The following is a 15,531-nucleotide window of genomic DNA, read 5'->3' on the forward strand; positions in this document are numbered from 1 at the left end:
GTTATTGTATGTCTTCCAGATAGAGGTTTCATCAACCTGGCTCCGTCAGATAACAGTTCTGTGCGTGTGCGTGCTGGGGAGAGTCTGTCCCTGCATGTGGACATGGAGGCCTATCCCAAACCACACACCTTCTCCTGGAGCTTCTCAGGCCAGCAGCTGAGGAACACCTCTGATCATGTCATCACCAAACAGAACCACCAACACAGGTACACACACACGCAAACAAACACACACACTCATCCACCAGGGTTTCCGTTAGGATAATTTGGCGCTGGACAAGTGACCGGTAAGATTTTATTTATCAGACATTAAAGAAATTGACCTGTCATCCATATGCATTGGGTGCGTAACCCATTAGGCCATCCACCCACGCAGCCCGTGCCATCAATAAATTACAGATATTGGCCTCCCAAGACAACTGGGACCATCACCTGACAAGAATCTCCAGGGGACAATGACGCAATCCCCCAAGAATGTTCAAGGGACCTTGACACAATGTCCCAAGAACATCCTGGGGATGTCCCCGGGACCAACCGGTAACAAACAGGCTAACCTCGGTCGTCAGTTGAACAATGTTTCCTCTGACACATTGGTGCGGCTGGCTTCCGGGTTAAGTGGCGGGTGTTAAGAAGCGTGGTTTGGCGGGTCATGTTTCGGGGGACGCATGACTCGACCTTCGCCTCCCGAGCCCGTTGGGGAGTTGCAGTGATAAGACAAGATTGAAATTGGGGAGAAAAATAAGGTAAAATACCCCCCCAAAATGATATATAATAAAAATACACTGAGACAACTGGGACCATCACCTGACAAGAACCTCCAGGGGACCATGATACAATCCCCCAAGAATGTTCAGGGGACCTTCACACAACGTCCCAAGAATGTCCTGGGGATGTCCGCGGGACCAACCAGTAACTAGACAAAACCTCCAGGGGACCATGACTCAACATCCCAATAATGTCCTAAAAACATCCCCGGGAATGTCCCTGGGACCAACCGGGAACTAGAAAAAACCTTTAGGGGACCATGACTCAACGTCCTAAAAACATCCCTGGAACAAACCTGAGAACGTTTCATTGGGACCATCACGTGACATCCTAACGACTAGTAAAATGAATGTCCTAAAAAGTTCCTGCCATGTTCCTGACATGGTCTTCAGTGACATCCTGGGAACTTCAAGGAAACTAAACAAAGGTCCCCCAAAGAACGTTCCATTGGGGCTATTACACGATTTCCTGAGGACTAGTAAGATGAAAGTCCTGAGAATGTCCTAAAAACAGTCCTGACATGGTCCTCAATGACGTCCTGTGAACTTACAGGGAACTAGACGAAGATCCCCCAGAGAACATTCCCTTGGTACCATCAAATTATGTTCTTAGAACCTTCCCAGAATGTTAGTGTGATAACATAGTGGGAATGTTGCCGAATGTCATCAGGACGTTCCCTGTTTGCTGGGTAGGTCTATTGATGTAATAATATAAAGGAAGAGAAGTTTAGGCCTAGCCCCAGAGAGATAGAGATATGCCTGTGGCATGCTACGACACTGAGATTAATTCATTTATACTTGTCTGATAGGTTACTCTGTCTGTTATACAGATATAAGCGTACAGAAAGAGGCTAATTCGTAAATTGTCAATTTTTATATTTTTTTGAAAGATGAGCATCATATTTTTATATTATAGGAGTCCTTCTGGTAAGCCTAAAACGTTCTTCCTCACCTCATTCAGCTGTCGGAGTCATTTGGAGCACCGGTGCGCACTGTCTTCATATCATAGACCTGCAGTATATGGTGTCTCCGAGGGGTCTTTGGCCTGGTTTGCTAACTATCTCTCTCAAAGAGTACAGTGTATAAAGTCAGAAAATCTGCGGTCTCAGCCACTGCTTGTCACCAAGGGAGTACCCCAAGGCTCGATCCTAGGCCCCACGCTCTTCTCAATCTACATCAACAGCAGGCAGGCAGTAGGAAGCTCTCTCATCCATTTATATGTAGATGATACAGTCTTATACTCAGGTGGCGGCTCCCCGGATTTTGTGCTAAATGCTCTACAACAAAGCTTTCTTAGTGTCCAACAAGCTTTCTCTGCCCTTAACCTTGTTCTGAACACCTCCAAAACAAAGGTCATGTGGTTTGGTAAGAAGAATGCCCCTCTCCCCACCGGTGTGATTACTACCTCTGAGGGTTTAGAGCTTGAGATAGTCACCTCATACAAGTACTTGGGAGTATGGCTAGATGGTACACTGTCCTTCTCAGCACATATCAAAGCTGCAGGCTAAGGTTAAATCTAGACATGGTTTCCTCTATCGTAATCTCTACTCTTTCACCACAGCTGCCAAACTAACCCTGATTCAGATGACCATCTTACCCATGCTAGATTACGGAGACGTAATTTATAGATCGGCAGGTAAGGGTGCTCTCGAGTGGCTAGATGTTCTTTACCATTCGGCCATCAGATTTGCCACTGATGCTCCTTATAGGACACATCACTGTACTCTATACCCCTCTGTAAACTGGTAATCTCTGTATACCCATCGCAAGACCCACTGGTTGATGCTTATTTATAAAACCCTCTTAGGCCTCACTCCCCCCTATCTGAGATATCTACTGCAGCCCTCATCCTCCACATACAACACCAGTTCTGCCAGTCACACTCTGTTTATTTCCCCAAAGCACACACATCCATGGGTCGCTCCTTTTTTCAGTTCGCTGCAGCTAGCGACTGGAACGAGCTGCTAAAAACACTCAAACTGGACAGTTTTATCTCAATCTCTTCATTCAAAGACTCAATCATGGACACTCTTACTGACAGTTGTGACTGCTTTGTGTGATGTATTGATGTCTCTACCTTCTTGCCCTTTGTGCTGTTGTCTGTGCCCAGTAATGTTTGTACCATGCTTTTGCTGCTACCATGTTGTGTTGCTACCATGTTGTTGTTATGTTGTGTTGTTACCATGCTGTGTTGTCATGTGTTGCTGCCTTGCTATGTTGTTGTCTTAGGTTTCTCTTTATGTAGTGTTGTGTTGTCTCTCTTGTCGTGATGTGTGTTTTGTCCTATATTTATATTTGATTTATTTTTTATTTTTAATCCCAGCACCCGTCCCCGCAAGTGGCCTTTTTGCCTTTTGGTAGGACGTCATTGTAAATAAGAATTTGTTATTAACTGACTTGCCTAGTTAAATAAAGGTTAAATAACATAAAAAAATTCTATAAAAATAATAGGCTATTAGCCACACCACACCAAATCTTCACAAACGTTTCTACATTTCATTAGGGTAATGTCAAAAGTATGTCAAGCCATAGTTTTTTTGGAAAATACAAACAGGATAAATTATATTTCGGTAAACACAACATTACAGTTGGAACTTATTTTGGCCAAAGAAACTGGCTCAACAAAATTAAACTATGCACTTACAAACTGGTTTAAACCTTCACAAAAGTTTTGAACAGGCTATATTGGAGCAATTACCAAGAAAGGCTTGTGCATACTATACCCAACAAATGACAGCAATGGGTTAATGATATTTATTTTACAACATGCCTACTTATAACCATCTACAGAGCACACAATTAAAAAGACAGATCGAACTTAATTTAGCCAATGAAAATGTCTCAACAGAATGAAACAAAACACGTTTTGCATATTTTAAATAACTGGTTTGGGTTAATAAATAGGCCTACAATAATAACAATGATTTTTTTTAAATTAAATAATGATAAAACAAATTATTATAAATTAATGAAAAATTAGCCTACATTTGGCCACGCCAACATTCTTCTCATCTTTGTTCACTACAACATTAAAACTTTTCCATACGGAGGACTTTACCTTTGTAGCAGAGCTCCAGATGAACATTTTCTCCTGGTGGCACCAGCCCCAAAAATGGTGCCATCACACAATAGAAAAAAATAGTAGGCCTATCATCTTATAAAGTCATTCACAGTGTAATAGACTACTGAGATGGTATTGAAGAAATATGTTGTTTCATTATCTTGTGATGTTGGGATTCAAAATATTTGAATGTGCAACCTAATCCAGTGATTGTCATGCATTGTGGGTAGACAATGATGCAATTGTTGTTATATTTTACTTTTCAAATAGAGCTCCAGAATTTTCAGATTTTTTGTTGTTGCTTGCATCCTTATGTGCTCTAATATCATAGGCTAATTTATTTGAGGCTAATTCACCACCTGAGTAAGTGGAAAATCAAAACACATTAGCAATATCACTAACTCTAAAGATAATACCCACTCATAGTAACCATGTATTAATTTAACAGTACATTTAATGTCCAAAGAAATGTCCAATGAGGCCTATGCACTCCCAATGGCCAATGCACATTTCGCTAGCTCCCTATCTGTAAAAATAGTTGCTATTGAGCTTATAATTGAAGAGTTGAGAAATAGAAAGTATACCTACAGAAAGCTGAGAACATCTTCACTCCTTCTGTGACAACAGTATAGCTGTGTTTTCCCAGCAACTGGATATTCAAATGTTATACAATCAGAACACTTTTCTTTCTCCCAGAGCATTTTTTATCCTCAGGAAAGGAGAGAGAGATAGAGTGGCTCGCTGGACACAGAAACAGGCCCCAGCGAAACAGGTACAGGGGCAGGCAGGCACACACTTTCATGACAGGAATCATGAGGATAATGAACTTTACTGTTTGACCTAATCATGTTTTTAACCTCCTAAAAAATATGATGTTTTTAGTGAGGTGAATTAATGTGCAGCCCGCACCGATGCAACCAATTAATTTTTTTACTTGCGCAACCAAGTCAAAGGGTCGCAAAATGCAACTAAATGGTCACAGTCTGGAGCCCTGCCTTGTAGACTTTTCACTATAGGCGTACTCTCTAACTTTTGTTTTACTCAATGAAAAAGGCCTCCATCTTCGCAATCAACATTAGGCTAGGCCAAGGTTCCTCTCTCGCTTTCTCTCCCTCCTCAGCCGCAGGGCAATCCCGGAGAATTTGGGCGGAATAAAGAAATCTGCCAAAATCTGCCAAAATCCGGCAATTACTGGCTAATGGAAACCCTGACACACACACACACACACACACACACACTCTTGCACAGCTAACCTTGTGGGCACATACAATTCAGTCCCATTCAAAATCCTATTTTCCCTAACATATACCCTAACCTTAACCTTAAACCTAGCTCTTAAACCTAATTCTAACACTAATTCTAACCTTAGCCCTAAACCCCTAGAAATGGCATTTGACATTGTAGGTACCAACAAAATGTCCCCAGTTGGTCAAATTTTCATTAGTTTACTATTATCGTGGTGACTTCTGGTCCCAACAAGTATAGTTAAACACGTCCACACACAAATACAAAAAAACACACTCTCCTTGCCCTGGGCCTATCACATGATGAATATGTTCATTACAACCTCTCACTGAAATGTAACACCTTTGGTTCCTAACTGGCCCTGGGTCATTGAGAGATGATTACACTTTTATGCAACAGCCAGCCTTTCCCTGGCCCTGCTTTACCACACTCCAGAGCTGCCTGAGAAATTCAGTAAAAATGAATTAGTGCTTCTGGGCTTTTTGTGTGTGCTGTAATACTGTGCAGTTAAACTGTGGGGAAATAACCGGCTTTCTGGTGGTAAAGAATCATTGGGCAGTTGCTGAACCAAGCCTGGTACTGTGTTAATCATGAGGTGGTTTACTTAAATAAATCAGCTGCAATAACACCAGTTGCTTTTTACATTTTTGTGGTTGATTTAATCACCAGGTACAACAGTGAGCTCAGGCTGGTGCGTTTGAAAATGTCAGAGAGTGGAGTCTACACCTTTTATGCCTCCAATGGTGATGCAACAATCAATCAGTCATTTACCGTCTACGTTATCAGTAAGTCATGACATTATATTATCTTAAGGTGCCCTGGAGCCACACATACATTATATTGGGAAATGGGCAGTCCGAGACTTCACTTCTGCATACTGTCAATATGATGCAATTCATCATTAACATGATATGGCATTTATGACTAGATTTTCACAGACCATTTGGCATATGTGTTAAAGCCCAACACTTCTTTCGCCCCCCTCCCTCAACCATCAAAACTGCAGTAATCCAGAGCATCACAGTTGATTTATATGCTATATATACCCACCTGGCATCAACACTAACATGTTTGTGCTCAGGTAAACCAGAGATTGTATCTCATGATGGCCCAGTTGATGGACAGGTGCGATGTGTAGCTGAGGGATACCCTGCCCCACAGATCACCTGGTACTACTGTGAACAGCCTTATATGAGGTGAGATCACTGGGGTAACACACACACATACTCCCAATGATATGCTATGATTGGTCTGTGTTGATAGATCAAGGGAATTTAGAAATTTAACTGTAATGACTTAAAGGGATAATTCAGGATTTTGGCAATGAAGCCCATTATCTACTTCCTCCAACGTTGCTCTTCCTAATATTTCTATATATCTTAATTCCATTATTTTACTTTTTAGATTTGTGTGTATTGTGGTGTATTGTTAGATAATACTGCACTGTTGGAGCTAGGAACACAACAATTTTGTTACACAATAATATCTGTTAAATATGTGAATGCAACTATTACAATTTTATTTGATTTGAGAAGACGTCTTTTCAGACCTTAGTGAGAGGGTTTCAAAATTGTCTAATTGTCTTGACCTTCCCAGAGAATAAGCAGAAGTGGGATTGAACAGGTGTTATTTGTTGGTGGACTGAAGTGATCAGGGTTTGGAGAGAGGTGATTTGTGATTGGTTTGTTGGCTTGGAATGAGATGAACGTTATGATTTGGGGATTGGACAGTATGTTCTCGGAAGTTATTTATAATGATGATGGCAACACCAATCCCAGGAAACACTGATAATGAGTCAGAGGCGATTGGCTAATCATTATCCAATCACTTTCAATTAGGATCAAATCAACTTAGAGAGCTGTCCAACTCAAACAAACATGCTTACAGTTACCCTTGCCATGTGTATTTGATTTTTTTGTATACTTAAGGTACTAGGTGATGGTATAAAATGTCTTTGGAATGCCTCAATGTTTAAAATCAGCCTTTATTGGCCCACACATCCAACTTTATTGGCACACACAAATAAATAGTGTCTCACACTCTATATATATAGTTTATATATATATAGAGTGTGCGACTCTCTTTATTTATTTTTTGATAGCTTGCAGTTTATTTGCCGTTAGTCAGCAGCTCCACACTAAATAATGTTCTCTGAGTGTGCTCCAGCTCATGTTATTTATTAGACTATTAACACACACATACTCACACACATACTGCACACACAAACTCTACACACATACTGCACACACATAAAGAACACACATACCGCACACACATACTGTACACACATACTGTACACACATACTGTACACACATACTGCACACACATACACTGAAGAAGCTCTGAGATGTTCTTTAAGTGTGACTTGGCCTGTCAGTATGTGGAAAACAGCTGCTGTTTTTGGTACGGTGCTGTGAAATGTGGAGCCGTGCATGGGGCACTCTTTACTTCTTCCAATCATTGTGCTCTACTTTAAACAACAGACAAATCCCTTTCAACATTATAGCTGTCATCATAATGTAACTTGATGATATTGGATAACGCATGTTTTCACTCTGTGGACTTTGTGTATCTCTAAGGTAATGTTGTTTTAGCTGATGTGGAGGATCGTATGGGTTCCTTTAGTTTGCGCTGGAAGACTGGCATGGATTGGGATGGATTGATTTAGCCTGGGACAGTGATGTTTTATCTGGGAACATTGATTTAAGACCAATGTATGTTCGTATGCGTCATGCCCCAGTGCTGTCCAAAGACTCTCTGTACCTGGCTGTTATTTTGAAGTGCACTTATGGTGAACATAATTGGGGAAAGAGGGGATGGTTGACTCTAAATGACTTGCATTTCAATCAAACATTCCTCACTTTTAAATGTCCATGATCTAATGTGAACCCTTAGTCTCCCGTTTGTATACTCAGTACATAACAGTACATTCATCCGTTTTACAATAACAACTGCTGTGTTTAGTGCCACATGAAACAATGGACTCAAAGCTACTGAAAACAACACCCAAATTCAGTTACACTAGTTTGGTAGACAGTTTGTCCCATTGTCCCCCTCAGGTGCTCCCACCAGATGAACGCCACTCAGGAGGAGCAGGACATTGTCACGGTGACGTTGTTGAGTCCTTCCTTTGGGAAGACGGAGGTGGAGAGCAGGCTGAACATCACCACAGGAAGATTCCACACGCTGGAGTGTGTGGCCACCGTGGAGGGAGAGCAGGACTTCACACTGTTCTCTATCAGTGGTGAGTTGTGGTGACACACACACATACACACACATACAGTTACTGGGAAGGTGCTGTCTGTACGTCTGTGATAGGATTGAAGCTCATCATCCTGCTATGTGTGTGCGTGACTGTGTGTGTCAGCAATTATTCCTGGATAAACACTTTCAAAACACATGCACGCACAACCGGTAAAAATGTGTTGTTTTAAGAGGTGAATGTTGCATAGCCTTGCCTTGTCTCACCCTGAGCAGAGCACTTTGCAGACTCCATGAGAAAAACACAGACACCTCACTTTCCTGACTCTACCGGCTCAGACAACTTATCTCTATGGACCCATTCCCTGAAACTTAGCATTCAGTCTTTTTCATATTGGCCCAGATATACATTCATAAACTGATGTCTTCCTTACCAGCCGATAGCTGTGTTTTGTGAATGTGAACAATGGACTATTTGTGTACCTCACAACTGTTGGCCTGAGGAGGACTCAGGTGATCTACTGTACATAAACCTGCCATAAGGTTCCTAGAGTACTAAAGTAACCCCCCTCCTCTCTCTTTCTCTCTCTCTCGCACACACATGCACACACACGCACACACCAACCCACACATACACACACACACACACACAGTGTGTTGTGAAATCTGTGAATGTAATGTTTTTAAAATTGTATAAACTGCCTTAAGTTTTCTGGATCCCAGGAAGAGTAGCTGCTGCTTTGGCAGCTGCTAATGTGGATCCATAATAAATACAAATACACAAGCAGTATACACAAGGAGTTGGAGTTGTTGGCGGAGGGGGGGATGCTTGGTGGTCCTGGTGTCAGCTAGCCTGTCCGTGTGTTTTTAAATTGATGTGTTTGGTGTTAATCCCTAGGATATCCCTACTTTGGGATTAGAATTAAATACAGTGTCAACAAACCTAGAGAGGACACAGTGACAGGAAGGTGTCTGTGTTTGGTTGTTGTTCCTCTACAGACTGGCTATCCCATTCAGGCCTCTCTCATATTATATATTTTATAGACAATACTTAATATGAAATATTGATAAATTAATGTCGTTAATGCAGTACTAACTAAACTACATTACATGAACTACATTACTTTCCATCTGTAATTTGTACAGATAAACCCAATAACATTTAGGTCAGACAGCTCATTCCTTCTCCCATTATGTCTAACCTGAGGTGCAGAGTTACAGCTGTTTCTCTTTATGTGGATCAAGGTTGTTGAAGTTATACGCACCATCAACACGCACCCAAACCATTTCTCAATTTGGTTCATCTGAATGTTTATGAACGACTTGGATTTTGACATAGATCTTACCCATTGATAGAGGTTCAAGATTAAACACTGATATAGGCCTGGAGTCTCTTATGTAAACATAGGCAGAGCGACATACCACAAATGTGTGTGATTTGTGATAATGTGTCATCACTTACTGGCATACATGGTCATCAGTGGTAGGGTATAGAGTACTTTTGGACCACAAATCCAGCTATCTAGAACATCCTGTTTATATACTGTGGGATGCGCTAGTGGAGTATGACGGCAGGTGAAGCAAGAGTGAAAAGAGAGTTGTCTTGGCGTGGGTATGAAGATAAGATTGGTATGATGTAGAGGAGGGGTAGCTGCCTGGACACAGTGGGCATGTGGGTGGGCATTATGGACGAGGAGTGTGTGTAGCCGTGCTCCCGAGTGGCGCAGAGGTCTAAGGCACTGCATCTCAGTGCAAGAGGCGTCCCTACGGTCCATGGTTCGAATCCAGACGGTATCACATCCGGCTGTGATTGGGAGTCCCATACGGCGGCGCACAATTGGCCCACTGTCGTCCGGGTTTGGCCGGGGTAGGCCGTCATTATAAATAATATTTTTTTCTTAAATAAATAAAAATAATAAATAAAAAGCCAGGCAGGCCAGACCTCGGGGACCACGTGCCCAGGCTTTAGCGCTCCTCTCTGCAGAGCAGGACAGACCTCGGGGAGCATGTGCCCAGGCTTTAGCGCTCCTCTCTGCAGAGCAGGACAGACCTCGGGGACCATGTGCCCAGGCTTTAGCGATCCGCTCTGTAGAGCAGGACAGACGTGTGGAGACGTGCAGGGAAGTCTGGCGCACAGTGGGAGTCCTGGCCGCACTGAGTGTTTAGATGCTGTGGGAATTTTGGACGCAGCCCTCCATGGACCCAGGGAGTTGTAGGGGAATAAAATAGGGATGGAGGGAGAGCTTTAAAAGCCACTAACAGGTTTACAGAGGATTAGTTCCTGCATACTCTGCATTCTCAGATGATTTGAAATGGAGAGAAAGCCTCTTATGGCTAAAGAGCTTATTACACCCCAGTGTACAGAGCTAGCAAAACAATAACACATCACAAACCGCTACACAAAGGAACAGAAGACTCATTATACAGATATTATACATAACAACAACAGCAGCAGCAGCACCACCACATCATGCTGCACAGCATTACTGCATGCTGCACAACTAGAATGGGAATTAAGGAATTGGGTAATAAATAGTATACAAAATAATTAACAAAATACAGAAAACACAGTTTGATTCAAGTAATATGATTTGATTACCTTTGAGTGATCACTGAAAGACAACAATGTAGGACATATGATACTGCACAGTGCTAAAGGCCAATATGTTGCCTAACATTAAAACTGATTTGTCTATCAGTGTTCTTCACTGATATCTCTCTCTTTTATCTATCTGTCTGTTATATATCTATCTCCAACGTTACACTGATATCTCTCTCTGTTATCTATCTCTCTGTTATATAGCTATCTCTAACGCTACACTGATACTGTATGTATGTCTCTCTCTCTCTGGTGTGTGTCCCTGCAGAAAGAACAGTTCCCCATGAGCTCTTCACACCTCTGCTGATTGGCATAGTGTCAGCAACCGCCCTCCTCATCCTCATCCTCATAGTGCTCTTCTACAAGTACCTGCAGGTAACTACCCAAACTCACTGCTTCTACTCAGGTAACTATCCAAACTCACCTCTTCTCATACATCACAGCCACTTCTACAAAGGGTTACACACCTGTATAAACTTTGAAAATTACACTCAGTAAGTCATAGGCAAAGATAAGGTACAGTAGCTCACCTTTAAAAACATATTCGCATTAACTCACAGAGGTCAACTAACTCTATGCTGAAGTACCACGATTGATGTGAGTTTAATGGTGTCCTCTGTACTTATCCTAATATAACTCTCTGCTGGCCTCACAGAAACCCAAATACCAGATCCAGTGGAAAGTCATTGAAGGTATCCACGGAAACAACTACGTGTATATTGACCCTACCCAGCTCCCATACGATCACGAGTGGGAGTTCCCCCGGGACAAACTGCGTTTCGGTGAGTTCCTTTGCTATCATCACATCAGAAAAAGCACTGGTAATCCCCAAGCAGGGAGGATGCCCCAGACATCTCTTACAGTATACTGTATGTATAATCTCTAATCCAGAACTGTATGATATACAGTTTGTTTTAATATTATCTAGGTCTATTTTATGTGTTTCAATCGATAGCAGCAGGTGTTGAAATAAGTGTTTTTTGTTTTGCTATTTGGAGCCAGCCAATGTATCTTTGTTGTGACATCATACCTTATCCCCAGGGCCTGTCTCAAAATGATGGATTTACACTCTATTTGCTCACCAGTTGGTCACACTTTTACAATAGCCCTGAGCATACACTAACTGCATGATGTATTTAATGTAGCTGCTTTCTTTAATAAAGAACACCAACCCCTCCCTCTAAGCAAACGTTCTGTTGACATTTTGGAGTTTTTTTTTTCTCATCCGAACCACCCCAAACAGGATCCTGCATGTCCTGGTAACAGGTGGCGGAGCCAGGATGTGGGAGAGGAACAGGATGGAGTAACATTGGTCTGTCTGTCTGTGTTTCCATGCAGGGAAAACTCTGGGCTCCGGAGCCTTCGGGAAGGTAGTGGAGGCTACTGCTTATGGAATGTCCAAAGCTGATACAGTGATGACAGTGGCGGTCAAAATGCTCAAACGTAAGACGTCACAAATTATAGTAAAAATGTTGATATAGCAATAAAAAGAGACATATTTTGGTGATAGATGTGTGTATTTTAAGGTGTCTGACTGATCAGACCTGGTCAGGTCACACTGTCAGAGAGAACCCCTGCCCCTAACTATGGGTGCTAAACACCCGGATATTTGACTAAATGTATTTGACTAGCTATTGACCGTGTGTGTATGTTTGTGTGTGTGTTTGCATTGATGTACACTATACAGTGCATTCGGAAAGTATTCAGACCCTGTGACTTTTCCACATTTTGTTACGTTACAGGCTTGTTCTAAAATGTATTAAATAGTTTTTTCCCCCTCATCAATCTATACACAATACCCCATAATGACAAAGCAAAAACTGTTTTTTATAAATGTTTACAAATTTCTTAAATAAAAATTGAAATACCTAATTTACATAAGTATTCAGACCCTTTGCTCAGGTGCATCCTGTTTCCATTAATCATCCTTGAGATGTTTCTACAACTTAATTGGAGTCCATCTGTGGTAAATCCAATTGATTGGACATGTTTTGGAAAGGCACACACCTGTCTATATAAGGTTCCACAATTGACAGTGCATGTCAGAGAAAAAACCAAGCCATGAAGTCGAAGGAATTATCCATAGAGCTCCAAGGCACAGACCTGGGGAAGGGTCTGCAGCATTGAAGGTACCCAAGAACACATTGGCCTCCATCATTCTTAAATGGAAGAAGTTATGACCCACCAAGACTCTTCAGAGAGCTGGCCTCCTGGCCAAACTGAGCAATCAGGTGAGAAGGGCCTTGGTCAGGGAGATGACCAAGAAACCGATGGTCACTCTGACAGACCTCCAGAGTTCCTCCAAAGGTCAACCATCAACCACTCCACCAATCAGATCTTTATGATAGTGTGGCCAGACGGAAGCCACTCCTCAGTAAAAGGTATATGACAGCCCACTTGGAGTTTGTCAAAAGGCACCAACTGACTTCAGACCATGAGGAACAAGATTCTCTGGTCTGATTAAAACAATTTTGAACTCTTTGGCCTGAATGCCAAGCATCACGTCTGGAGGAAACCTTGCACCATCTGTACGGTGAAGCATGGTGGTGGCAGCATCATGCTTTTGGGATGTTTTTCAGCGGCAGGGACCGGGAGACTATTTAGCATCGAGGGAAAGATGAACAGAGCAAAGTACAGAGAGATCCTTGATAAAAACAACAGGACAACGACCCTAAGCACACAGCCAAGACAACACAGGAGTGGCTTTGGGACAAGTCTCTGAATGTCCTTGAGTGGCCCAGCCAGAGCCCAGACTTGAACCAGATCGAACATCTCTGGAGAGACCTGAAAATAGCTGTGCAGCGACGCTCCCCATCCAACCTGACAGAGCTTGAGAGGATCTGCAGAGAAGAATGGGATAAACTCCCCAAATACAGGTGTGCCAAGCTTGTAGCGTCATACTTAAGAAGACTCAAGGCTGTAATCACTGCCAAAGGTGCTTCAACAAAGTACTGAGTAAAGGGTCTGAATACTTATGTAAATGTGATATGTAAGTTTTTATTTTTAATCAATTAGCATAAATGTTCATTGTCATTTTTGGCTATTGAGTGTAAATTGATGATGGAAAAAAAACTATTTAATAATTTTTAGAATAAGGCTGTAACATAGCAAAATGTGGAAAAGGGGTCTGAATAATTTCTGAATGCACTGTATATACAAAAGTATGTGGACACCTCTTCAAATGAGTAGATTCAGCTATTTCAGCCACACACGGTTCAGACAAGTGTATAAAATTGAGCACACAGCCATGCAATCTCCATAGACAAACATTGGCAGTAGAATGACCTTACTGAAGAGCTCAGTGACTTTCAACGTGGCACTGTCATAAGTTGCCACCTTTCCAACAAGTAAGTTGGAAGCAACGTCAGCACAAAAACTGTTCGTTGGGAGCTTCATGAAATGGGTTTCCATGGCCCGAGCAGACGCACACAAGCCTAAGGTCACCATGCACAATGCCAAGCGTCGGATGGAGTGGTGTAGAGCTCGCCGCCATTGGACTCTGGAGCAGTGGAAACTTTACAATTGGCTCATTCATCCCCCTCCTCTCCCCTGTAACTATTCCCCAGGTCGTTGCTGCAAATGAGAACGTGTTCTCAGTCAACTTACCTGGTAAAATAACGGTAAAAAAAATAAATAAATAAATAAATAAATAAAAAACTCGTTCTCTGGAGTTATGAATCCTGCTTCACCATCTGTCAGTCCGACAAATGAATCTGTGTTTGGCAGATGCCCGTAGAACGCTACCTGCCGAATGTATAGTGCCAACTGTAAAGTTTGGTGGAAGATGACTAATAGTCCGGGGCTGTTTTTCATGTTTCGGGCTCCTTAGTTCCGGTAAAGGGAAATCTTAACGCTACAACATACAATGACATTCTAGACGATTCTGTGCTTCCAACTTTGTGGCAACAGTTTGGGGAAGGCCCTTTCCTGTTTCAGCATGACAATGCCCCTGTGCACAAAGCGAGGTCCATACAGAGATCGGTGTGGAAGAACTCGACTGGCCTGCAAAGAGCCCTGACCTCAACCCCATCGAACACCTTTGGGATGAATTGGAACACTGACTGAGAGCCAGGTCTCATCGCCCAACATCAGTACCCAACCTCATTCAATGCTCTTGTGGCTGAATGGAAGCAAGCCCCCGCAGCAATGTTCCAACATCTAGTGGAATGCCTTCCCAGAAGAGTCAAGGCTGTTATACAGCGAAGGGGGGACCAACTCCATATTAATGTCCATGATTTTGGAATGAGATGTTCGACGAGCAGGTGTCCACATTCTTTTGGTCATGTATGCTTGTTACACTAAACCAGCCAGAGGCCATACTTCCTGTGATGTTTTCTTTGATGATGACTTTGAAGCACTTTTAAATGATCATGTTCTGGTGGTGTTTCCACAGCCAGTGCCCATGCCACTGAGAAGGAGGCTCTGATGTCAGAGCTGAAAGTTCTCAGTTACCTGGGAAACCACATGAACATTGTCAACCTGCTGGGAGCCTGTACTGTTGGAGGTAAGGAGCAGTATGTCTAGAGGACTGTAGCGCTTATTCTCATTCTAATCTATGCTACTATCAATCTGGGAACTACAGTTGGCAGAGGTTTTTGAGATACAGTAATAATCTGAACAATCCACCCTTTTATCACCAAGGATTGTATGACTTGTTGGCG

At 42.4% G+C, this 15,531-nt stretch overlaps 1 protein-coding gene across 3 annotated transcripts in view; it reads left to right on the plus strand.

Annotated features, from left to right (window-relative positions):
• Positions 1-15,531, plus strand: part of LOC139541313 (mast/stem cell growth factor receptor Kit-like) — a 44,209-nt gene that overhangs the window by 9,750 nt on the left and 18,928 nt on the right. For 2 of the 3 annotated variants that reach the window (XM_071345824.1, XM_071345825.1), the window contains exons 6-13: positions 20-206; positions 5,739-5,854; positions 6,151-6,265; positions 8,130-8,314; positions 11,139-11,245; positions 11,526-11,652; positions 12,209-12,313; positions 15,264-15,374. In XM_071345824.1, coding sequence (XP_071201925.1) covers positions 20-206; positions 5,739-5,854; positions 6,151-6,265; positions 8,130-8,314; positions 11,139-11,245; positions 11,526-11,652; positions 12,209-12,313; positions 15,264-15,374 — 1,053 coding nt within the window. The remainder of the gene's footprint in view (positions 1-19; positions 207-5,738; positions 5,855-6,150; positions 6,266-8,129; positions 8,315-11,138; positions 11,246-11,525; positions 11,653-12,208; positions 12,314-15,263; positions 15,375-15,531) is intronic. The other variant, XM_071345826.1, reaches the window with a different exon arrangement.

The sequence above is a fragment of the Salvelinus alpinus genome, chromosome 16 (genome assembly GCF_045679555.1).
Source record: "Salvelinus alpinus chromosome 16, SLU_Salpinus.1, whole genome shotgun sequence".
Taxonomy (NCBI): domain Eukaryota; kingdom Metazoa; phylum Chordata; class Actinopteri; order Salmoniformes; family Salmonidae; genus Salvelinus; species Salvelinus alpinus.